Source organism: Ambystoma mexicanum, chromosome 5p (genome assembly GCF_040938575.1).
Source record: "Ambystoma mexicanum isolate Mex_15411 chromosome 5p, UKY_AmexF1_1, whole genome shotgun sequence".
Lineage (NCBI taxonomy): Eukaryota > Metazoa > Chordata > Amphibia > Caudata > Ambystomatidae > Ambystoma > Ambystoma mexicanum.
Genome location: NC_090930.1, coordinates 246277871 through 246304145, shown reverse-complemented (window position 1 = coordinate 246304145; position 26275 = coordinate 246277871). Strand labels below are relative to the sequence as shown.

The 26275-nt window shown below is 46.1% G+C and overlaps 1 protein-coding gene across 6 annotated transcripts in view; it reads left to right on the top strand.

The window, feature by feature from the left end:
* Positions 1 to 26275, top strand: part of STAG2 (STAG2 cohesin complex component) — a 2060662-nt gene that overhangs the window by 1816965 nt on the left and 217422 nt on the right. For 4 of the 6 annotated variants that reach the window (XM_069612659.1, XM_069612661.1, XM_069612663.1 and 1 more), the window contains exon 32: positions 12041 to 12236. In XM_069612659.1, the coding sequence (XP_069468760.1) occupies positions 12041 to 12236 (196 nt within the window). The remainder of the gene's footprint in view (positions 1 to 12040; positions 12237 to 26275) is intronic. The other 2 variants (XM_069612662.1, XM_069612664.1) reach the window with 1 other exon arrangement.

Here is a 26275-nt window from a genome sequence, read left to right as displayed (position 1 = left end):
GGGACAAGCAGTACTAAGACATCTTTTCTCTACTGTTCCTTCTCACAACCCACCTCCAACTCCGGGTACTGCTCGCTAGTCTATGCACAGCATGTGATTCTAAGCAGATTAACAAGCATCAGAAGACATGCATTACTTACCGTAATAGCATTTCTGATGATTGTATCTGCTTAGATTCACATGCACCCTCCCTACCGCCCCGCTCGGGGTGGAAGGAGAACATAGACGTGTTACTACTTTCTCTCTTTATGTACTCACTCACTATAGCCTTGGGCTCCCTCATGGCAGAAAAAATACAATCGGACGGACCTCGATACGTGAGGGATTTTGGCTACTACGTACGTCACGATAGGGATAGTGTTACAGACACACCTATGCCTTACGTCCCCTTTCGGTCCCCGAAAGACCAGATGCAGTACTCCGCGGTTACCACTGGATGTCGGACCATATGCACAGGATGTGAATCTAAGCAGATACAATCATCAGAAATGCTATTACTTTAAGTAATGCATGTCATATAGGATACAGGGGGAAGCAGAAACATTTAGAGGGGGTTGGGGAGAAATGTTAGCAAAACATTCAGATATTAGACATGTGACACTTGAGGTTAACTATATGGACAATGAGATGTCGAAAACCTAGTTATCTTCGTGCTTTTATGTGGTAAAGCAATCTTATCCGGGGAGGGAGTTAGGAAGGGGGAGAGTGGTTTGTTGCATTAATGTAAGTAAAGAATTATAAAAATACATTAATAAATAACTCAAACAGTTTGAGGGGCCATAGAACTATGGAGGGAAAGTTGCTAAAAAGAGAAATCTTTTTATTTATTATCGATATAGTTAAATTTAAAAAAAAAGTTAATTCATAATTCAAATCAGTACGAATAAATTCATATACCATATACTTATACATGCACACTATCCACAGGATGAACGGGATATAAAAACAGATCAAGCATCAAACAATTTCACCATAAAATATATGCAATGCAATAGAATGAGTTTACCAATTCAATGGAAATTAAAATAACAGATAACATTAGAACCCCAAAGTCATCCTTAAAAACTCAATTGCAGCAATGTCTGTCTATCTATATGAAAAGTTCTGGCATGTTTCCATAGGGAGCGGGACATTTTCGGCAGCGCCAGTTTGGCCTCGGGAGCTGGTAAAAAGGGCTGTCACGAACCCTGGTCTGCAGTGCTGCGTGACTGAACAGTTAACCGAAAGGCCATAGAGATGTATAGTTCTTCTGCACCAGTTACTCATATCATTATGATTGTCCGTAATTGATAATCGCCTGTGTTAATATAAGTAACTGGTGCATTTAAAAAGAGTTCTCGATAGCCTAGTGATTAGCTGTTCCGTCTCGCAGCCCTGCAGGCCAGGGTTCGAGACATCAATGTTTTTTATTTGATTAAAATGAATTTACTGCCGCGCTTAACTGGTTGCGCCAAAAAGACTGCACCAAACCAGCCCGCGATGAACTGGCCGTGCCGAAATGGGGTGTACCGGTTTCCGTACTCAGCTGATGCAATTGATCAGTGTTGGGTTGCCCTCTGCTGTCCAAATGGCAAAGTGTGCACCCACTTCAACAGCTACCATTTGAACAAACGGAGCAAAACACTGTAGGACGAATGCCTCCTCACAAGCTAAAACTGAAAGTAGGTGCTTTAATTCTGCTGCTATGCAATCTTAAGCCATCACTGGGACTCTGCAACGGAACAAGGTTACCAATTGCGCATCTACAGAAACGCATCATAAAGGCCTGTGTGATCAATGGAACTTGGATAATGTTCTTATACCGGGCATACCTCTCATTTCATCCAATATGTTATGCCTTTTCAATGACCATTAATACGTCTCAGGAACATACGCCCCCCTTCCTAGAAGCGTTCAGTGGTAATTCCGATATGTAAGATGGCGGACAGAAGTGACCTTGTGAATTACCGACCGATATTGACCATCAAGATATGCTAGTACAGCGTATGTTATGCCAGGATCAGCTAGTTCAAGGATATTTCATTTGTATTAAAGATATGTATCCACAGCAGTGCAGTCATAAACCCTACCGGGTTCTGGAAACATTTGTCAAACTTTTCATTCCAAACTGCTACTAATGCCGGACATGAAGTACACAGTTGTTCTAAAGTCTCGATTTCCATTGTGCAAAAATAGCTATTATTTTCTTCGTTGTTAGTTTTGAATCTGGAGCTTTGACGAAAAAGAAATCTTTCCCAATAGTACATCTTCCAAGAACCCAAAAAGCAGTCGGGTAAATGTTATAAGGATACAAGTATTCTAATTGTGCTTCACTGTAAGGTGATGTGTACAACTTCAAAAATACAGGAATTCCAAGAGAGACAGTATCTCAGTACTGATAATTTTAGGGAATATTCGGTTTCCCCATTAGTGATTTAAATAGGCAAAGGAAGGAAAGCAGGTGGTTTTACTGACCTCAAAGTCAAGACAGGGTTATAAAATAAAACCAAGAATAGGAAAATATGGACGCAAAGGTGCAAAAAGGAACTCTTTACTAAAACTTGAGCATTCAGACTTCATCATTCCATGAGTGGGAACTCTGCCATGTAGTTCTTGAGGAGATGTACTCCTTCTGTAGGCTGAGAACATATTACTCAGTGTGTTGCATTTACTGAAAGGGGCGCACTGCTGTCCAAACGCTTACCTTCCATTGCAGCATTCTACGTGCTCCACGTTTCCCTAGCACTGCGAGCGAAGCTCTTGCTGGGGCATTTTCGCTTCCTGGAGGAGGCGGACCTAACTGCGGTCATGTGACGGACCACGTGACTTTGAAGGTCCATTTATTCCCGGCCCAATCACCCTTGCGGCATTGAGCCCTGGAGGCAGTAAGGGCTGGAGCCTCTGTTTCGCTGTTTGGCTGAGACCTGTGCCCGTGCAACGGCTCTGTAAGTAACCCAGACCGAGGTTCTAAATTGCTACTTCACTTGCCTCAATTCAACCAGTTCTTAGGGTAAGGGGGGGAGAGTCGGACTCTGGCAGCTCCTCAAGCTGTCGGGCAATCCTTACCCTGAGACTGAGTGCTCCTGCAGTCTTATGCTGATTATTGGGACTATTAAGTTTATGAGCTGCTCATTGAAATAAATAAAGGACATATCTTATGATACATGTATTCCCTATTTTCCCGATTTTAGAAAGAGATCCATATCTATTTGTATTTTATTTTAAAGTGTACTTGGGTCAGTGTTTGTGTTTTAGCTACTCCTTGTATTCAGTGCATTTTTAACATTATTGCCCGTTATTCCATAGGTCTTACTATATGTGATTTCTCCTGCTTGCATTATCTATTTACAAATTAGGTCTAGGAGTTTCCGCACTCTATCATCTATAGAGCTACTCTGCTTTTACCCCTCCTGTTCCCTGCCTCTCGCTCCTACGGGTTTTCCCCTCCCCCGTTTGGATGACAGGTAAGGGACTCAGGAGCCAGGCAGCTATGGAGGCTTCTTTTGATTCTACTTTACCTGCTGTGGTGGCTCTCTCTCCTGCTCTGATGGACTGTATCCCACCATTGAACCCCATCTCTGCTTCTCTGGGCAATCCACAACATACATTAATAGACAGCTCCCAGGATTCTTCTCTTCAAAAATGTATGGCCCAGGTCCAAATTTACTCACGAGATAGGTTTGATGCACTTAATATGATGGGCCTTATTTCACGCACCCCAGCCAATAGTAGCTGCATCTTTACTGGAAAACAAGATATTTCCATAGATGCACAGGAAGAACGCCTAGCAGCTACCATAGCTTCGAATTTGGAGGAAGGTGGTAGCTTATTAAGGGCAAGGGCGTGCACTGATCACCTGAATAATAGTACTGTGAACACTGCACACCCAACCCCCGTTTTATCACAACCTAGACTGCCTTTACCTGTCTCGATTCTGGATTACTCTGTTGCGAATGCTATAGAATCTCCTGTCCTGTCTAAAGAGAAAAAGAAATCTGTTCAACAACTTCCCCCATCCGAGGGCAACAGGAAATATGGTATTCCCTCCATCAATCTATCACCGGAGGCATTTCCCTCTGGTAGGGGGGTTAACCACACTTCCTCTATCCATGTTAATCTCTATGCTGCCCCTGTTGGCACTGCCAACACTCCTACAGTGAAATCTATAGTGTTTAAAACTCCACTCACTAAACCCCCAAATTATACCCCTAAAATAAAATCTAACATGGGTACCCAGGCTAAACCGATTCAAGGGAAAAAAAATCTCTAACTTCTTTGGAAAAAGGACTGCCACCAGTACCCTTATCAAACTTCCACAATCAGTTTTAACAGTGGCTACCTTGGACCATACGCCTCTGGCGGATGTAGTAAAGAAATTAGAGACTGAAGATCCTGCAGACAATGATATTGACGATATTAGTATTATAGAATGTGCAGATAAGGCAATAGCTGAGAGCCAGCTGGATCCTAATTCCACTAACACAAATAATGTAACCGAGCAAACTTGTGATGCCTCTTACGTGGGTTCTAATTTTAATGATGAGTATACAGAGAAGCAAAATTGGCTTAGAGAAAGGGGTTTACTCCCAGATATAAAAAGGGATCATGCCAGCGAGTCTATTCTGCATCATACCCTTAAAGAGGCGGATGACCGAATAAAACTAACTCAACCTACACTCTCTGCACTGAATATGGTTCTTAGTTCCTTTGTGAGTCTGTATGACAATATATAGTCAGAGGTTAGATCACACTCTCTCTTACTCTGTGAAATCTATTCTAGGCTTGAAGGACTAGACAGATTTGAAGAGTTGGTTAAAATTATTAACGAAGATAATCCCTCAATATCAAAACAGTATCCAGACTACATACTCCTAAACTAACCCATTAGGGAAGGTCCCTTGGTTAAAAAAAGCCCTTAATGTGGAAAAGGTTGGTCTTCCGGGGGACGCTCCTAATATGGTCTAGGTATTATTGACCGTCATTGTTCGGACAGGGGTACTTGTGATCAATCCTCTCTGATTCCCCCCCATGAACTTTGTGGGCGTCCAAGTGGACCACGTCCCAGATGTAAAACTCCCCATCACTCCCATAAATGCGATTTACTAAATCGCTAGTGGAGTAAGTCCAAGAGGGGTTGATCGTCAAACCTCCTAGCTCCATTTCTCATGGATTATCCTTTGTACCTATTACATCAGAAATGGTTGAATCACTTAAGGGAGACAATGTTGCCCTCTCTCTGGATCCTAAATCTGATCTTATTCTGGAGAACCCACTTGACTTCACTGACCTCACTAAAGAAACGGTACACCTAAAGGGCTTTGCTCATACAGGGAAAAAAAAAAACATAACCAACAAATAAAACTAAAAATCAGAAGAATATGAAAAAAATAAATTCTTTTACTAATCAATTCTTTAAAAACCTGTTTTTGGCAAGTGCTCCTGTATGTGTAACAACTCTTTCCCCCTCTAAGGGGATTAAGAATCCGGTGGAACCAGCGGTATCTGTGACCGCTATCTCTAATGCGGCGGCTGCTTCTGTCGGACTAATCTCACTACCTATTACTCCAGCTGTATCCAGTCAGTTTTGATCCTTCGGCAGTCCGTTCTATGCCCAAGGATATCATTCCCTCTAGCGGTGGTGGGCAATATTGTGCGGTCTGAGGAAACTCTTGCCACCTGCCATCCAAAAACAGTCTCCACTCAACTGGAGCCTATGAATATCATTGCTCCAGCTATACTGAACATCGAAACTGTATGTAAGTCGATGGCATCCTCTTTGGACGCAGAACCCTCAACTATCCTGTGCAATTCCTCATCTAGTCTGGCTCCTACCTACCCTGAGCTTACTACCATTCCGATATTGGCAAACCTGGTTAACTGCGACATGGTGAAACATCTATTCCAGGAGCTCCTTAGCACAAATTCCCTTACTGGGGGGGATCTTAAGTCAATTACAGGCTCATCTCAGGATAGGGCCCCCATTATTTCTTCTTCCTCTATAGATGGTCATTCTTCCTGCCATCCTGATGGTCATTTGACCAATACAGAGTCTATAATGGGGGAGTGTGCTACGGGATTTGGACCAGTGGGGGGTCTCTATGGTCCCAACTCCCTTAACTTAGCTCATCCAAATCCGCCAAATGGATGCTCTTTCAATGGCCATGAAGGCTCTTCCAACGGGTCCGAACCTTTTCAAAATAGTAACTTTACCAATCCGTATGAAAGATTTCCTGTGGGACCAAATGTAACCCAAAATAGGACTACATTAAGGGGTGCAAGGGGTACTGATCTGGAAGCTGACTCTTTAAGTCAATTTACAAAAAGTATAACTGACTCATTACCTCATTCAGCGGAGGCTTTGCCTGCTGGGGGGCCACGCCATCTTAAAATTGTGGGACAAGGGACAGGGGTACGTTGGTCACCTGCTAATATTAATCTCCTTAACTGTAAACTGATTTCTTCATTCAATTATCCTTGTTTCTCTTGGAAAGTAGCAGTTTTTAATACCGTATACTTTGATAGCTTTCTCAATGCTCTCCACAGTAGTATCTCTGGTTTGCTTAGGAAGGGTATCCCTAAAAAATCTCATGCTCGTAGGTTTGATCAGGAGTTGGCCAATGTAAAGGCCTATACTCGGAAACTTATCAGAGAGGTTCAAGTTCTCGATACTGACTGGGATAACCAAAAAACAATAATCAAAGCTATCCGCCAAAAATATAAATATTACTGCAAATCAAGAAAATCTAGTTTGCTACAAAATGATGCGGAGCATATGCTTGGAGTACTAGTCAAAAGGTATCTGAGGGCATTCTAGGCTATTTTTTCTAGCCAAGATGACGTGGCAGAGGCTGACCCGTTGAATGCTATCCCAGAGTTCCAATGTAGAGCACTATATCGAAATGTTTGGTACAGGGGGAGAGGGGCTAGAACTTTTTACAATAGGGGAGAACGTTTTAAATCATACCTGGGAGCCAGTCACTGATTATGACACAATACCTGGCTAAGAAATCAAGGGCCCCCGGACCTAATGGCTTAACAAATACACAAAGCGGAACCAGAAATTTGGGCTAAACTCTTGTGTCTGTTATTCCAAGATGTTGTTAACTCTGGTAATGTCCCAACCAGCTGGCAGACCGCACACATTACCCCCAACTTTAAGAGAGGCCTACGAAATCTGGTCAAGAATTATAGACCAATCTCTCTTTTCGATGCGGACTGCAAGCTTATCCTCCCGAAGCAACAAACAGGCTTCAGGGTTGGCCATTCAACCAATCTCAATGGCATTATTTTAACCACCCTACAAAGTTCAACCTTGGGAAAATATGGTGGTTCTCTCTATGTAGCTTCAATCGATCTGTCAAATGCTTATGATCTGGTAATTAGGTCGAGACTTTGGGAAAAATTATCTAACTGGCGGATCCCGGCAGGTCTTCTCACTCTTATCATGGCAATGTATGAGAACTCGGGGGTGGGGGGGTCCATATTAGGATCAATATTGAAGGAACGCTCTCTAGAAGGATAAGGACTCGTATTGGGGTCAGACAGGGCTGCTCTTTAGCCCCATCCCTCTTTATCCTCTATCTGGCAGGTGTAGGGGAATTTCTTGGAAATTCAGGCATGGTGAATGCAAAATTGGGCGATCTCAGGCTCTCATGGTTGGCATATGCCGACAATTTTCTTCTTTTTGACCACACTAAAGTCGGCCTTCAGAGGCTTATCTGCAAATTTGAAGAATATGCCATTCTTAACGGGTTAAAAATCCCCCCGAGCAAAACCTGAACAATGGTTTTCTCCAGGGGGAGAAAAGGGAACAAGAAAGTGTGGAAAATAGGTGGTGAGAACATCATCAGAGCACATACAATTGTCTATTTGGGATTCCTTATTCTGGCCCAACCATCAGCCATTGAATTAAGACGCTCCCTTAGACATAAAATACTCCCGCTTATTTCTCAATCTATCAAGTTAGACAATAAATATGCCATGTTTTAAACCTGTAGTAGATTTCTTCAAGGGAAAGGTGATCCCAAAGTTAATATATGGAATGGAACTGCATTACCTAGCCCTCCTGACCTTTTGGGACACCCTTAAGGGTATCTATTGGAGAAAAGTTATGAAACTGCCAATTGTGTCCCAATAGTGGCCATAAGATATGAACTGGGTTCAGTTTCTCTGCGAGTTAGAATTCTTTGGAGTGTTCTCACACTTTTCTGCCCTGCTCTCTCCTAAACATGATACCCTCTGTTGATGTGGGTAAATCGCTCTTCTCGCAGGGTTCCTTGGACCGAAATTTATATCTTACAAGATTTAGTGACCTCTGTGACAAGACGCTATTAGATCTTTCCACTGATAGGGATACTTTGTTAACCAATCCTAATAAAGTTTAGGAGTGTCTCTTCAGTTGTGACTGGAGTAACACGCTGGAAAAATTGCATGCTTATCCTTCCCTCAGTGACATACAATTTGACCATAAGAAGAGAGACTGCCTGTCTTTTATTTTGACTCCATTCCCTAACCACCACCTTCGCTCACTTCTCCTTAAACTTAGATGGAATCTCCTCCCTACTAGGGAAGTCCTCCATAGAAGGAAGAAGATTAGTGATTTGAACCTTACATGCCGTTTCTGTCACTCTCCTCGGGTAATTGAATCTACACGCCATCTTTTTCTAGAATGTGTTGCTCTAAAAGGTCCTAGGGACATTTATCTAGGTAGATCCAACACTGTGGGTCGACTGGGGGCAGAACACCTTATTTGGTATGTCTTGACATCTCTAAAATCAAGGATGGGCTTGCTGTGGCAGGATTTATCAAAGCATTAGATTTGTATGCCCCCTTCCCTTTGATTAATTTGTATGATGAATTTTACCTTCCTATAGCATCGACTATACCATGTATGTATATAAAAATCTGAAATTCTATCTGACACTTTTGCTAAAATGTGTCTATATGTAAAGGGAAGCTGCTTTTTAGTCACTAAACATTGTGTTGAATTTTAACTTGCACTGAATTTTTTAAATTGCTCTGCATGATGTCTCTCAATCTTAGAAAAAGGATATTTGGGTCTCTTTGTATCTTTTAAACATATGTCTAATGAAATCTATTTGTAATGTATGTTTTTTTTTGTTTTTTTTCTCTTACTCAATGTATTTGTAAAGGTTTCTTTTGTAAACCATATACAATAAAATGTAAAAAAAAATACAAAATTACCCAGTGTGTTGGACATGTCTATCTGCCCTTCCTGACACCCCCCAAATCGAGTGGATCTGATCCCCCAGGCATGTCCTCCATCCGAACTTCAGCAGCCTTGAACCTTCATGCTTGCGTGCTCTGGGGCAGTGAGACTTGTCAGCTGATTTCCTGATTTTGCTTCTCAGCTCGGAGGCACGCCACTACACCTGTAGATGGCATACATGTTCAGCTTTATATCGTGAGACTGATGTGGTCATTTTCACCTGCCCCATATCCTCTGTTCTGGACTTTTTGCTTTTCTTGACCAGGAAGGGCCTGCAGATCAGCAATGTGAAGGGGTACCTAGCCACTATCTCAGATTTCGAAAGGATCCCAGAGCAGGGTTCTTTTTCCACAATTCCCACTGTTATGCAATTATTGCTGCAATTTTGTAAACTGGTTCCTCTACCTCGGTTTGGTGTGGGATTTAATTTGTGTTGCTATTCCTTATTGGGTGCTCCATTTGAGCCTCTTGCATTCAAGTCCTTAGCATGTTCTTAGATTGCTCTCCCATAAGTAATTTATCTGGTTGCCATCACCTCCGCGAGGCGGGTGCGAGAGCTATAGGCATCATCTGTTAAACCCCCTTATTTTCTTCAAAGACAGTGTACCCTTACTTCCAAAGGAGGCCTCAGTCTTCCATCTCTCGCAATAGATCCTTCTTGGTGATTTCTCTTCAGTTGCACTCTTATAAGGCCCAGGAGTGATTCCCTCCGCTGAACCCTGTGCGAGCTACCACCTCTGCCACTCCTGTGAGGGCCTGTGATGGCAGGGCTGTGACTAAACAAACCCTGTTAAAGTGGATCACTCTATACATCTCTGCTATTATCTGGTGGGTAATGTCACATTACCTTACAAAGAGAGTACAGTGTCTTGGACCTTTGCCATGCGGTTTCATGGGCTTCAATGCACGTTTGCAAAACATTACTTCTTGCATTCCCTTTTAGGGCGAGACGCTCATTTCGGTAGAGCATTGTTCCCAGGTTTTCTGGTTTAGGTGATGTCCTCTTTCTATCTTTACTTCCTTCATCACTCCCCCAGATGTATGTACTCCTTTGGGAGTCTGGCAGAGGAGGAATCATTGGAAGGGAGGAATCCATTAGAAGAAAACATGGACTTTCCTCACAAAAATATTCTTTCTGATGGATGTTCCTCCCATGGATTCCTTGTTAACCTCCCAATCTTCCCTTCCTGGTGGATAGCTAGTACACCCTTATAATGTGTTGAAGACCCTCCACAATAGAGTTCTCTGGAACAGAGCCAGGCTGTGCCTACTGGTGGTAGAAGTGTTTCCCAAAATAAGCTGCCCTGGAGATAGATTGTCATAGTTGAATAATCCTTGGGAGTAACATCCATTGGAACATTACCGAGAGGTAATTATTTTGCAAGTCTGAAGCTGCCCATCTAGCTTGGACAGAGAACTTCATTGCTCGTGCCTTGAGTAGTCAGGCTTTGGCCTCCCATTAATGGAACCCTTGCCAGGAAGTCTCCCATTGTGAGACTTCTCAGGTTGACCTCTTCGATTCCTGTGTGAGAGGGAAGTATGTGTTTTCCTGTTCCAGGGAATTTCCTCGTCTGGGAGCTCTGGGGAGGATTTACGATCAAATGGCATTTCAACTTCATGTGCGTTCCCAGACAATCCCCTAGTTCTAAGGAGGGTGTGCCTTTTTCAGGTCTACGATGATTCTGATCGTGCCTGACTGGGCTCGGAGGATATCTTACATGGAGCTTCTGGACGGTTCCATTTCATTTAATTTCATTTCATTGCAAGATGTTTTTTCGCGGGGTATTTTACTGAGAATTGTTTCCTGAAAAAAATCAATTGAAATTTCTTTTTACATTATTTTTGGTGGGGATGTCCCCCCAAACCCCATCCCCTTTAATTGTTATCTATTTCCAAACAGCCACACCCCATATATCATTTTCTAACCCCTGCCCTAAAAAATTAGATGGGGGGTGGGGGGGTTGTAAAAAAATGTGCGGTAAAAAAACCTGTGACAAAACATCCCGCGATGAAAGGACGTTGTACCTTCTGGACATAGCCACCTGAACCTCAGCAACCTGAATCTTCATGCTTGGCTGCTGAGATACAAGTAGTGGGATTAATTAGCTAACGTTCTCAATGTGTGCCTTTCTGCTTGGATGCTTGCCACTAAGCCATCTATACTTAAAGGTGGCGTAAATGCATGACTTTGTGGCAGGGGCAGGATCCTAGACACTTTCACCGGTCCTACATACTCTGATTTGGATTTTCTGATTTCATTGGCCAGGCCGGGCCTGCTGTTTCACACTAGGAATATGTACCTGGCCCCATCTTGTTTAAAAAAAAAATCACAGACAAGGATTTTTCTGCACAATTCCTAAAATTATGTGGTTTATGTAGAGATTGTGCAATCAGTTTGGTGTTCCTGCGTGAGATTTGAATTTAGTGTTATCCTTTCTTATGGACACTCAATTTGAGCCCCCTATATTCATGTTCTTTAAGATTGCTCAGCCTTATTTTCCTGGTAGCCATCACTTCTACAGTTCTGCAATGCACCCCCCAGAAGTGGAAAAGATCAGCTGTGCTGAGGTAGAATATTTTAGATGAGCAATCTGTGGAAGGAACATCAATCGGAAAAAAAACTACCAAGAGAGGTAAGTAATTTATTCTGTTATATGTATGCAGTGTTCTGAACTTAAGTTACGCTGCAGTAACTTTTTCCATTGGCACATCAAAATGGCCCAATTTGAACAATTGTTAATTAAATTGGAGGAATGAGCTTTTGATCGTCTGCTTAGGTAACTAGTCGTTTTTCTGGAAAAAAAAACCTCTTCATACATATTTTCCTTATAGCAGAAGAAAGTGGTAGCAGTGAAACCATGTGGCTAAACAGGGAACAAACAATTCATACACCCGTCATGATGCAGACGCCACAACTCACTTCAACCATCATGAGGGAGCCAAAGAGGTTACGACCTGAAGAGAGCTATATGGGTGTGGGTGTCTATCCAATGCAGCCTGAACATCATCAAACTCCACTTGATTATAAGTAAGTAACATGAAACCCACTTTACGTTTTTGTTTTTTAAATTGGTTTACTTCAACAAACCGAAACTTTCCTTAATTTCTTTAGTTTTTTTGGGGTATTTTGTACAGCACCAGCATGCATAGCAAACCTCTTTGTGGTTCCATTACACTTTAAATGAATGAGTGGGGTGTTTAGAAATTACTTTCTAATGTATAACTTCCTCCCACAGATTCCTCATTTCTCAAAAAACACCTCCAGAGGCACACTGGCCAGAAGGCCTTTTATTGCCACCAGTGGATGCTGCACGGCTCTACTTTGACTCAAGCCAGTGCCACTGAGGCCTCTGTGTGCAAGAAGTGATGCAGCAGGCATGTGTTTTGAGTTGTGTACACTTTTACTTTATTTCTGTTCAGTCTGTTTTTAAGTTCATAGACATACCATGGTTGCCCATGATTTTACTATGGTTTACGCCGGTCAGTCTTGGAGGGTTCGGAGGACTCACCTGCACACGATGACTGCAAGTAAACAGTCACTGCGCAGGTGTGCCTGTGAAAATACTTTCCAACTCAGAGGAACGTCAAGAGCTCCGGCTATGGTTTCTGACAAATTCCTAAAGAGAGACGTAGTTCCCCAGCATTGTCGGGCCTCTCCTTCGGCCATTGCAGTCTCGGCATCTGTTCTGACTTAGTCCTCCACAATGTCGGCACCGTGGGTGCCGGAGACCCCTCTGGAATTTGCTGCTCTTCCTTTGAAGCCCTTCATGTCTAAGATGTATGATATCTATGATGAAGAGGGGGGGCCAGGTGCCCTATGGGTTGGAACCTTTTGTCTCCTGAGAAGAGAGGGACTTCCCAGCGGAGTTCTATGAAGAAAGTGAAGACGTCCAGGGGCTGCCTCAGATCTACAGGAGGCCAGGGGTCTAGACACCTCTCCTAAACTGGAAATTCTTCCAACTACTTCTCCTGCATCTTTTCAGAAACCTATGGGTAAGGTGGCAGATGCCCATGGCATATCTACTCCATCCAGGCCCAAGATTCAATTAGTTAACAGACATCCTGGATTAAGGCCCCAAAAAGGAAAAACTGCTGCCATTCAATCTAAGATATGATATGGGATTTATAACGCATTATAATGTAGTAGTTGAGGCCCCAGTGCTAGGTGTCAGAGAGGTCTGCCTTTACACCTGCAATTGACAGGGAGTTGGCTAGTAAGCATTGTCCTACCCCCTTGCATCCAACCTTCTTGTCCACTCATACCTACCCTGAGAGTTTAGGGGTGCAGGCCACGACTGCAAACCTAAAGTCATCACCGTTCCTTCTCTCCCCCCTGACAGAGTAAAAGGCTGTACACCTGGGGGAAGACAGTATTTGAATCGATCAGTCTCGCTTTTTGCATATTTAACTCTGCTTGTTCCTTGTCAAAATTCTCATTCGGTCTCTGGTCCAATGCAGCTGATCACATCCCTGAGGGGGGAGATGCGCGGGGGGAGGGGCTTTACTGTATATAGAAGCCTCATCAGATTTTACAATATGGACTAGACACTGCGGTTTGTGTCGGAAGATCCATGGCCACAAGTAAAGTGGCAAGGCATCACTCCTGGATGATGTCGGGGCCTGCACACAATGTCCAAGCTATGTTTTTGGACATGCCTTTTGATGGATAAAACCTTTTTGGGTCTAAATCTGATGAAGCCCTCCAGATGGTCCAATCATCAAAGGTTACGTCATAGTCCTTGGGACTGACTGTCAAACAACCCTCTGTTCCTTCGGCACGTAGAGCAGGGGAAGGAGTCTCATCCTCCTATATCCCGTGAGGTTGAGGCCAGGCAGCCTGGGGAAGACTGCAAAGCAAGCAAGAGATTCCTGTGTGGTATTTCCTGCCACAAACTCCCTGCGGGGCATCAGGAGATGTCTGACGGGGGGGAGGGGAGGGGTGTCTACCTATTCAGCTTGGAATGGTCTATGACCACGTTAGATTGCTTTGGCCTTGCGGGTAATCCAACGGGCATGCTGTCTCCTTTTTGTGCAACGTTCTCTGGACCATGGCCATCACTCCAACCCTGTGCCCCAGACCCCATCCCAGGGGAGGTCTGTCTGCTTCTCTGAGTGCAAAAGAGATGGTGCCACGCTTGGAATGGGGCAGAGGTTGGTATTCAACCTACTTTCTGGTACCAATGGAGGACTGGGTTTGCGTCCATTACCGGATCTGCAGCTCATTGACCCTCCAGCACGGGTTTGTATGACTGGACCTTCAGGATGCCTACTTTCATATGCCCATTCATCGAAAGCACAGTACGTACCTGAGGTTCATGGTGGGCCAGCATCACTATCAGTTCAAACTACTTCTGTTTGGTCTTTCTTTGACTGCAGATTTCACAAAAGCTGGTCACAGTGGTGGCGACTTGCCTCGGGAGACGGAGGGCATTCATGTCTTTTCCTACCTGGACAACTGGCTTGTCTGATCTCGCTCCCAAGATCTAGTGTCAGACCATCTATTCTGCACATGCATTCTATTACACAGCGTGGTCTTTTCCCTGAACTTCTAAGAGTCTCAGGTTTCGCCGTGCCAGTCTCTCTGATTTATCGGAGAAGTCTTTTTAAAAAAACTTTTTATTGCCTAATGGAAAAATCAATGAAAACAAATCAGTTTCAAGCAGCAATAATAATATTAACAATCAATTTTACCCCAAACCCCTCTGCTTGACCCCCCAATCTCCTCACATGAGCTAACATGACCGTCCATCCATTGGGATGTTAAGGCTCGTAATTGAGGCCCACAGTTCAGCTTTTTCTGGCGTTATGGTTTCTGGAAATTGTACCTGTGCACTTCAGGTGGCCTATTCAACCAAAGAGGCCCGTGGCGAGTCCAGTCTAAACATACAATCTGGCTTAGAGAGTAAGGTTTTCACCTCCCTCTTTCAAAAAGAAGGTACTCCACTCCATCAAATAACTTTGCATCTTGTCATTTACCGTCGCTGACAACTTACCATATGTAAATATGTCCTACAATTTGGTTAATAGTTCCTTCTTAGTTGGGGCAGCTTTGTCTTTCCATTTCTGGGCTAGCGCTACCCTTCCAGCTCTCAGCATAGCTTCGATATTTGGGAACCTGGACAATTTCTGAGTCAGGTGGCGGGACACCTAACAAAACCTGGGTGGGGCGCAAGGGTGGAGCCACACCGACCATATCTTTGATCCAACTTCAGACTTCGGTCCTGTATACCTGAACTGCCGGACACTCCCGCCATCTATGGGACCACGTTGTCCACATTCCCTTGGGTAGAGGGGGGAGGATCCCACAAACATTTTGGATAGTCTCACAGGCGGCAGTGCCAAGACTGGAGGATTTTAAAATGGATGTTACCTAGCTGACGTGTACAGGTTGCCAGCAAACATTCATTTAACTTTTTTTTTTTTTCTCTTCTCCCACCTCCCCCCCAGGCATCATCCGTTATCTCTTCCCTTGCTCTTGTCACCCAACATTGCCTGAAGTTCTGCCTCCCCTCCAGCTCAGCAGTGACCAGCAACCTATAAATTCTAGAAAGTCCTCCCTTCCTTGTTGTAGAATCGCAGAGGATTCTCTCAAGGGGTTTAAAGGGTCGGGAGGTAGTAACGCGCCACTTCAGGTCGGTCAAAATAACCTTCAAGCTCACGTATTCAGGGACATTCAAATTATCGGTTCCGAAGGCCTCTGATAGTGCCTCATACACTTTGAAGGCGTCCGCCCTAAACAATTGGTCTACTCTCTCCAGACCCCTGTCTAACCACTGCTGCGTGTTCCGGAAGCCCTTAGTACCCCAGGACCAGCGCAGCGCCCCACAACAAACTCAGGGGCGAAGGCCAGGAGGAGATGGGAGAGTTTGCTTTGTTGGATTTCCAGAGGCTCCACAGCACTGATACGGTAGGGTGGGTTCTAATGTGAGGCGGTATCCCATTGGCACAGGTCCACAAAAAAGTCCTTAACTTTTTTGGGGTGAGTGTGTCATTCCGCAAGTGCTTAATCTGAAGTCAGGGAGGCCGCAGCCCCTAAAATCTCTGGGGACTTGAACTTCAGAAGTCGCCACAGGACCTAAAGAATCCGAGGAGGGAGAAGCCGAGCCGAGTCAATGTGGCTGATTTGATTCTAGGCCTCTTGCCCGTGCATATAAATTGGTTCGCCATAGTTGGTAATTTCGCAAAGAAGCTCTCCGGAAGTGGTGAGGGGAGGGACTTAAATAGAGTCGGGGAAGAATATTCATTTTCCCTGATACCATTCGCCCAAACCAAGAGTGTGTGAGGGGGGGCCCAGCGCAGAAGGTCTAATCTTATGTTGTCTAGAATGGGCGTATAGTTGACCTCTGCTAGTCCTGTAAAGTCTCTGAGGAGGCGAATGCCCAGGTACGGGGATGACGAATCCTCAACTCTCATTCCATAAATTGCCTTCCTGCGCTTGGTCGCCAAGTCGTCCGCTCCTATGGGCATCACACTGGACTTGGGGATATTAATTTTAAGGCCGGAGAACCTGCCAAAGCGCTGTGTCTGGCTTAAGAGTTTGGGAAGAGATTCTGATAGGTTTGTCAGATAACAGAATATTGTCAGCAAATAAGGAGAGCTTAAAATCTACCTCACGACACCACCGGTGGAGCCCTGCTGAACCGTCTCGCCACTTTTCCCGACGACAGAGATCTCCAGTCCGGAGTAGTCTTCCTTTGACTGGTGGGGATAACCAGTTTGCCTGTCTTTTCGCCTTCCTGGACCATCTCGTGGCCGCCTTGCCCATGCCAAGCACCCTGGCAACCGGAATACCACGGTTTACCACTACCGCGAAGAAAAGGGTAGTACCCTGTAACCGGGAAACTCTGCGGCTGGTTTCTTCCCTGGCAGTGCAACAACCTTCATCTTTCCTCCACGTCGAGATCTCTTCCTCTGGACGAAACACCGACTTGCACCCGCAGCCAGGAAAAACTGCCCCCGCTGGAGCGTTCTTCCCATTTCAGGTACTGTGTCCCGCCTGTCTTCCCTTGCGACAGATCGTTCGGGGTGACAGTAAATCCTCGACTTTCTAACTTGGGTTAGCCTGGGGCCTGTTAACTAACTTTTCCTAACTTGATCTCAATCTTTTGTGAACTATTTACAAAGACTCTTTGGGCATAACCCCACTGTGTGATCCTGTACACATTTCGCTTGCTCTCTCTAAGAGTGGGCCTGGCATTTGAACTTCCTGGCTCTCCAGTAGACTTTGCCTAACCTGCCTCACTGTGGTTCTTTGAAAAGTATTGAAATTTGTGTGCTTTCATAACTTCGCCTTTTCCCTCCCTTTTTATATAACTTATTAGAGTGCCATCTTATGTTAAGCGCTCACCTCTGTCTGGAAATAAGTGGTGTTTCTCATTAAGACTGGTCTAATAAGTAATCAGGGTTGTGTATATATATATATATATTTCTGAGGCTTGTGGAATCTGCTTAGATCACATGCTGTGCATAGGCCGACATCTAGTGGAAGCTGCAGAGTATTACAGTTTGTTTTTCGAAACTCGAAAATGGGCGTCGACACAGGCGTGCCAGTAATACTATCCCTAGTGTGACGTCCACTGTACCCAAGATCCCTCACGCGTCTGGGATCCTCAGATTGTTTTTTTCCGCCATACTGGTCGGAAGCATCTTGCGGAGTCCCCTGGCCTTAGCCATACTTTTGCTAATTATAGAAGTTTAAAATTATTTATTGACATCCTTCCCCACCCCAACGTTGACCCTCGACACTCGACGACGGCTGGAGAAGACATCGACCGTCGGCTGCTGCACGACGGATCTGGGCCTCGGAAGGCCGCTGGCCTCGGCCCGGGCCTAGTAGGCCGCTGGCCTCGGCCCTGCAAGTAGGGAGAGTGGGGGGTGGTACATACTCTTCACTCTTGGTATATAGGTACACCTTATATATTTCCTACACTTACCAGCCCGCTGCCTCAAGGTGCGTATGGAGGGTACCCCTTTCCAATTCTGCCCCAAGTGCAACCGCAAATACCCTTGGGTCGACAGGCACGCCACGTGCAATCTCTGCTTGCCGAGGGACCACCCCGAAGCGAACTGCAGAGCGTGTAGTAGGTTTAAGCCTAAGACACTTAAGGACCGTTCGACAAAGCGTTGGGCCCACCACGCCATGCAGGCGGCCATGGCAGCGGAGGGCGCCTTCAGCGATGGCAGCGACGCCGTACTTTCGGACGGCGAGGGCATTACGGCGTCGAAAGACTGCCGAGCGCAGGTCCCCGACCTCGGAAGGTTGTCCGGCAGGGCGGCTATGGGGAAGACCCCCGGCGACGCAAGCGCTACACACCCTACACACACTAAGCACACTAAGTCCAACCGAACATCGAAGACGTCGACTTCTCGGAAAGAGGCACAGATAGAACGGTCCGACTCTGTGTCCTCTGGGCGCTCTCGATCGAGATCGCCTCATGACGCAAGGCAATCATCCACTCTTGCCAAGAGTGCCTCGCTCCCTAGATTAACGGAAGTTCGATCGTCGGAAGACGAAGACGACTTCCACCCCCAGGCCGCGATCCAGGAGACCGAGGCCGCAGTTAACACCAGCGAGGCCCCACGCTCGAAACAAGATACCTTTCCAGACCCTCGACGCCAGGCGTCGAAAGTCCCTGGGGCCTCCAAGGGGCAGGGAAAACATTTTTCCACGCACGGGGAGGGGGGGAAACAACGGAAAGCACAGCCTTCCACTCCTGTAAGACCATCCTTCCACCCTAAGCAGACAGACAAACATTAATCTACTGGGACATCAACATCCAGCAAGGGTACCCTTGATAAGTCCTCTAAGTTGCCTACTAAAGTCATACCCTGTTCCAAAGAATGGTCCAGTGAAGACATAGACAGGGTCATGTCAAGGATGTCTTCCTTAGCTGATTTTTATGACAAAAACCCAGAACATTTCCTTTCGTATGACCCTCAAGGGGCCACACCCTCAGGCTCCTCTGATCCTATCCCCCTAAGTAAAAAGGCCCGGTTCGAAAGACCTGAACCCTTCGAGGTGCAGCCTTACTCTACTCCATACTCTACTCCACACCCCAGATACCAAGGACAGCCTTTCCCTGAAGGGGACCAGGAGTTTACAATTATGGAGGAACAAACCGGGACTGAATACTATGCGGATGATGAGGACCTGGAGGAGGTAGAAGACGAGCAGGAAATTTACAGAGTAGATTCCCCGGTAGAGAGCGAAGCCCCAGTTACCGACTCGCCAGTTGATAACCAGCCCCTCCTTAATGAAGTTCTCGCTCGCGCAGCAGAACATTTTCACATCGACACCCACGGTGTACAGGAGGAAAGGGACTTTGCAGAAGAGTTGGTGGGAGAGAGGAGGCCGGTCGCTCAGACCATCCCTATCCTTAAATCCATCCAACGTAGAATAGATCCATCCCTGGTGAATCCTAACCTCACCAGAGCCGTCAACCCCAGAGTCGAAAAACTTTTTCGGGCAGCCCAGTCTGACCCTCTTTATATAAGAGGACATCTTAAACCAGACTCCCTAGTGGTTACCAACACTCGGAAGAGGGCTGGGACACCCTTATCGTCGTCAGAAGCTCCTCCCGACAAGGAGAGCAAAAGACTGTACGGGTTTGGCAGGAAGGTAGTCTCAACGTCCGCCTACCAAGCAAGGATTGCAAACTCCACCACCCTGTTGGCAAGTTACAACTGCCATCAATGGGAAGAGGTCGCGGCGCTCATAGCCTCTGCTCCTGAACGTTAAAGGGCCAGTTGGCTCGGATCTCGGCAGAAGGGAGAGCCGTGTCTGGTTGCATACTAAAAACAACTTTCGACGCCGCGGACAACGCAGGAAGATTGATAGCAGAAGGTACTGTTATCAAGAGACATGCGTGGTTACGGCAGTCGGGGTTCAAAACAGAAACCCAGGCTTCATTAATAGACAAGCCGGTGGAACCCGATCTATTGTTTGGGAAAGCGGTCGAAGACGCACTTAAAAATGCCAAGGACGAGTACGAGACTCTCAAATCCCTTGGCCAGCTTACCAACAAACCCCCTAACCAGAGGGGGAACAGTAATTTTCGTCGCCCACGCGGCCAAAATTCACAAAGAGGCAACTATGCCCAAGGACAGGGTACACAATGGAACAACAACCAGCAGTCTACCCAAAGTTACGGCAGGGGTAACAAGAGAGGTCGTGGAAGAGGCAGAGGCAGCCCCAACAAGGGAGGTGGCACGCCGCCACCAAAGCAGTGACGCTCAGTTCAGGGTCCCTTCTCACGCAACCCCAGTAGGGGGACGCATTTCCAACTTCACCCAGGCTTGGGAAGGGATCACCTCAGACAGATGGGTGCTGTCAACAGTGTCCACAGGATATTGTATAGAATTACTGCAGCGTCCCCGGAACCACCCTCCACGACAAAGAATACACTCCTTAGAACATCAGAAGATCCTTCTCGAGGAGATCGCCATTGTGCTAGAAAAGGATGCGATAGAACTCGTCCCAGGACACCAGGTAAACAAAGGTATCTATTCAACTTACTTCCTTGTGTCAAAGAAAGACAATGCGCCCAGTATTGGACTTACGGCCTGCCAACAAGTATGTCAAGCCCCAAAAATTCCGTATGACCACGCTACAAGAGGTAATCCCCCTCCTAAAAAAGGGGGATTACATGGCAACCTTGGATATGAAAGATGCTTATTTTCATATTTCCATGCTCCCAGCGCACAGAAAATACTTGCGCTTCAAGGTGGACAGTCGCCACTACCAATTCAAGGTACTGCCCTTCGGGATAGCTTCAGCACCAAGGGTATTCACCAAGGTACTGGCGGTGGCAGCTGCACACCTACGCAGGGAGGCAATCCCAGTGTACCCTTATCTGGACGACTGGCTCATAACGGGGGAAACCCCAGGAATTTGCAGGTCAAACATTCAGAGGACTATCGACCGCCTCAACGAATTAGGCTTCTCTATCAACGAGAAGAAGTCAAGTCTGGTGCCAAGCACCTCAAAACAGTTCCTAGGAGCAATCCTAGATACTCAAAAAGGGTTGACCTTCCCTTCGGAAGAGAGAATTCGGAATATACTACTGCAAATTCCACATTATCAGTCAGGTCAACAAATAACGGTACGCAAAGCAATGCGGTTACTGGGCATGATGGCGTCATGCATTTACCTGGTCCCCCACGCGCGTCTGCGCATGCGTCCCATGCAGGAATGGTTGGCGAAACAGTGATCTCAGGCAAGTGGTCAGTGGGACGATCTAGTGGTCGTTTCGCCAACACTCGTACAGAGCTTACACTGGTGGACAAGAGAGAATCTCGCAAGGGGAAAACCCTTTTACGAGCCCGAAGTACAAGCAGTGGTAACTACAGATGCTTGCCTGACTGGGTGGGGAGCTCACCATCTCCACCACACAGCTCAGGGTCTCTGGTCTCTCTCAGTAGCCAAGAACCACATCAACCTGCTAGAGCTTCTGGCAGTATTCCGAGCGCTTCGGGCGTTCGAGCCCCATCTACTAAACTTGTCAGTGCAGATCCGGACGGACAGCACGACAGCCATGTTCTATCTGAACAAACAAGGAGGGACTCGTTCGCCAAATCTGTCCAAGCTTGCCCAGAAAATCTGGATATGGGCACTCAGACGGAACATCTTCCTGTCATCACAACATGTTCCAGGGGAGCTCAATTCCCTAGCGGATGCCCTAAGCAGAAACTCCCTCCCAGAAGAACACGAATGGGTCCTTCACAGAGATATCGTAGAAGATCTCTTCTCTCAGTGGGGTTTCCCCACTATAGACCTATTCGCCACAAGCGAAAACAAACAATGCCCAGGATTTGCATCCAGGTTCCCCCAGCCAGACTCCCAAGGGAACGCCCTGTGGATGAACTGGTCAGGGATGTTTGCGTACGCTTTTCCACCAACTCCTCTCATCAGGAAGGTGGTGTACAAGATGAACAAGGAATCGATGACGCTCATCCTAGTTGCTCCCATGTGGGCGAGACAACCATGGTTTCCACACCTACGCAGGATGGCGGTGTGCGAGCCCATCAAACTCCCAGCCTGGTACAACCTACTGTCCCAGCAACAAGGTCAAACAGTGCACCAGGAACCCAACTCAATGAACCTGGCAGCATGGCTCCTGAGGTCATAGAGTTTGGGCATCTCAATTTACCACAGAGGTGTATGGACATCCTTAAAGAATCCAGGAAACCAAACACAAGGCACTGTTACTTTGACAAGTGGAAGAGATTCGTTATTTGGTGCCAGAATAAATAAATCAACCCAGTTGATTGCACTCCTTCCAACGTTGTAACATACATGCTCCACCTGCTGGACGCAGGTTTGGTTTTTAACTCTCTGAAAGTACACCTGGCAGCCCTCTCGGCTTACACCACATCCCATAACAAAGTATCGTGGTGGAAAGTACCAGTAGTTAAAGCCTTCATGGAAGGAGTAAAGAGACTTCACCCTCCTATTTCGAACCCACCGCCAGGATGGGACCTCAATGTGGTGCTAGCTAAGCTCATGGGCCCCCTTTCGAACCCATGCATAAAAGTACCTGACTTATAAAAACACCTGACTTATAAAACGGCCTTCTTAGTAGCCATTACCTCTATAAGAAGGGTCAGTGAAATTCAGGCTCTGTCAGTGCAGGATCCTTTCTTTACTATCCACAAAGACAAACTGGTTTTACGCACACACCCTAGGTTCTCACCTAAATTTATATCTAAATTCCATGTAAACCAGTCCATCGAGCTTCCGGCTTTCTTCCAGAACCCGCAAAGCTCAGCTGAGGTGAAACTACACACCCTTGATGTGCGTAGGGCGGTCCTCTACTATGTGAATAAAACCAGACCGCTAAGGAAAACAGATCAACTGTTTGTCTCCGTAGCTACAGGCAGAGAGGGGGATCGCGTCTCTAAGGGCGCGATCTCGAAGTGGATTATCAACTGTATACAGCTGTTACTCTCTATTTGAAAAAACTCTGCCTTTTACGCCAAGGGCCCATTCTACTAGAGGCATTGGGGCCACTCTGGCTTTCATTGCAAATGTTCCCCTCGACACCATTTGCAAAGCAGCTACTTGGAGCTCTATTCACACTTATACTCAGCATTACTGCATTGACACTCATTCCAAGACAGATACACAAGTGGGACAAGCGGTTCTAAGACACCTGTTTGCTCATGACCCTTCTCACATCCCACCTCCTTCTTTGGGTACTGCTCGCTAATCTATGCACAGCATGTGATCTAAGCAGATTCCACAAGCCTCAGAAGGGATACATTACTCACCGTAATCGTATTTCTGATGCTTGTATCTGCTTAGATACACATGCGACCCACCCTTCCTCCCCTCCGAGAGAAGGCGCATGATTGCTTGCAGTCTTACCTTTCTGTCTATCTGCTTGGATTATCTGTACTCACGCTACTCCTCATGCTTCCTCATGTCAGAAAAAATACAATCTGAGGATCCTAGACGCGTGAGGGATCTTGGGTACAGTGGACGTCACACTAGGGATAGGATTACTGGCACGCCTGTGTCGACGCCCATTTTCGAGTTTCGAAAAACAAACTGTAATACTCCGCAGCTTCCACTAGATGTCGGCCTATGCACAGCATGTGAATCTAAGCAGATACAAGCATCAGAAATACGATTACGGTGAGTAATGTATCATATATATATATATATATATATATATATATATATATATATATATATATATATATATATATATATATATATATATATTAGTGACTGTTGAATTTACTTACCTCTTTTTGTGCTAGTGTAATTTACAAGTGTGTCTTTAAATAATTATATACTTTTACACCAAAGCTCTGGTCAGTGTTAGTTTGTGCTATTGTATCTCTGTACCTATTGTGTATACTTTATATACTGCCTAACTCATCTTGGGAGAAGTCTGACTGCTCAGTCACAGCTACCAGGTAAATCTGGGTGGTACAGACTGCTACCAATTGGGTTTACTGCCAACCACCTGTAGTCCTAAATCTTTTGCAGTGGTCCCTAAGGGAACTGCACAGGTTTCTGCCTAGCAAGGGCCAAGGCCCCCTATTTACATACTACTCAAGGGTACATGGCAATTTCTCTAGGATAGATTACATCCTTGTGGATCCCCATCCCCTCCTAGAACGTGAGTGTGAAGCCGCTGTAGAGGTAATCCTGTGGTCCGATCACAGTCTGGTGAGGGTTTGAATCGGGGTGCCCCCCCTCCCCGGAAGCAACATAACTCTAGGTGGTCGTGCAACGACCAGCTTCTACGGGACAAAGAGCTAGCCCTGTCACTCCTGAAAGCGATCAGAGAATCTTTTGAAAGTAACGATAACGGGGAGGTAGAGACCCCAGTGATCTGGGAAGCATTTAAGGCCACGACCAGCGGAGTACTGATAGGAATGGGGTCAAACATAAAGAAGGAAAGGGAGCGCAAGGAGAGGGACCTTAGGGGGAAAATTGAGTCCATTCAGCCGGAGGGGGGAAACTGAAAACCCAAATGTTCCCAGGGAAGTGGGCCGAATTGCAACACTGTAGAGCCAAGTTGAAAGCACTCTAGGTTGGCCAAACAGAGAGAAAATTCATTCTTGAAACAAAAACATATGGAAAAAGGGGACAAGGCTGACAAAATACTGGCATGGAGGTTGAGAGAGCAGAGAAAGAGCAGGAGGGTAGATGCGATCCGATCAGTAGGCAGCAAAAAACTCCTCCATGACCCACAGATAGCTGAGAATTTTGATTATTCTGCGAAACACTTTACACTTCAGACTACAATGGGGATGGGTCAGATATAGACCAGTTTGTGGACTCTCTCTCAATACAGTCTCTCGGCATATAAGGCAGAACCCCTTGAGGCTCCCATTACCGCCCAGGAAGTGATAGACCCGATTAGTGGTATGAAGGGGGGCACCACCCCTGGGGAGGATGGTTTCACTGTGCTCTTTTACACAAGATTTCGTTCCATTCTGGCTCAATTTATGGCCAAACTGTTCAACAATGCTCTGGAGACGGGCTCCCTCCCACAGTCTATGTTGACAGCACTGATGGTAGTGATCCCAAAACAAGGTAAATACCCAGCCAGGTGCCAATCCTACATATACCCATTTTTCTGCTGAACACTGATATTAAAATAATGGATAAACTGCTGGCCAACAGACTCTGGCATCAGATGACCTCTCTGGTTCATGGAGATCAGGTGGGATTTTTATCCAGGGTCGGCAGGGAGCAGACAATATAAGAAAGTCCATAAACCTAATGCATGAGGTAAGCAGTAAGGTGCTAGAAGCACATCTGATATCAATTGACTCCGAAAAGGCCTTTGACTGTGTCGATTGGCAGTACATTGGTAAAGGCTTGCAAAAGATGGGGCTCGGTACGCGCTTCAGGCGGTGGATAGAAGCGCTTTACAATGGCCCCACGGCAAAAGTGGTCATCAACGGCACTGTCTCCTCCCCACTTCAGCTTTCGAGAGGGACTAGGCAGGGTTGCCCCATCTCTCCCCCTTGCTGTAAGCCCTCGCTATGGAGCCCTTGGCAATCGTTATCAGGGAAAACCAAGGAATTATGGGAATTCAATGTGGTGAGGTAGATTTTAAGCTCTCCTTATTTGCTGACAATATTCTGTTATCTGACAAACCTATCAGAATCTCTTCCCAAACTCTTAAGCCAGACACAGCGCTTTGGCAGGTTCTCCGGCCTTAAAATTAATATCCCCAAGTCCAGTGTGATGCCCATAGGAGCGGACGACTTGGCGACCAAGCGCAGGAAGGCAATTTATGGAATGAGAGTTGAGGATTCGTCATCCCCGTACCTGGGCATTCGCCTCCTCAGAGACCTTACAGGACTAGCAGAGGTCAACTATACGCCCATCCTAGACAACATAAGATTAGACCTTCTGCGCTGGGCCCCCCTCACACACTCTTGGTTTGGGAGAATGGTATCAGGGAAAATGAATATTCTTCCCCCGACTCTATTTACGTCCCTCCCCTCACCACTTCCGGAGAGCTTCTTTGCGAAATTACCAACTATGGCGAACCAATTTATATGCACGGGCAAGAGGCCTAGAATCAAATCAGCCACATT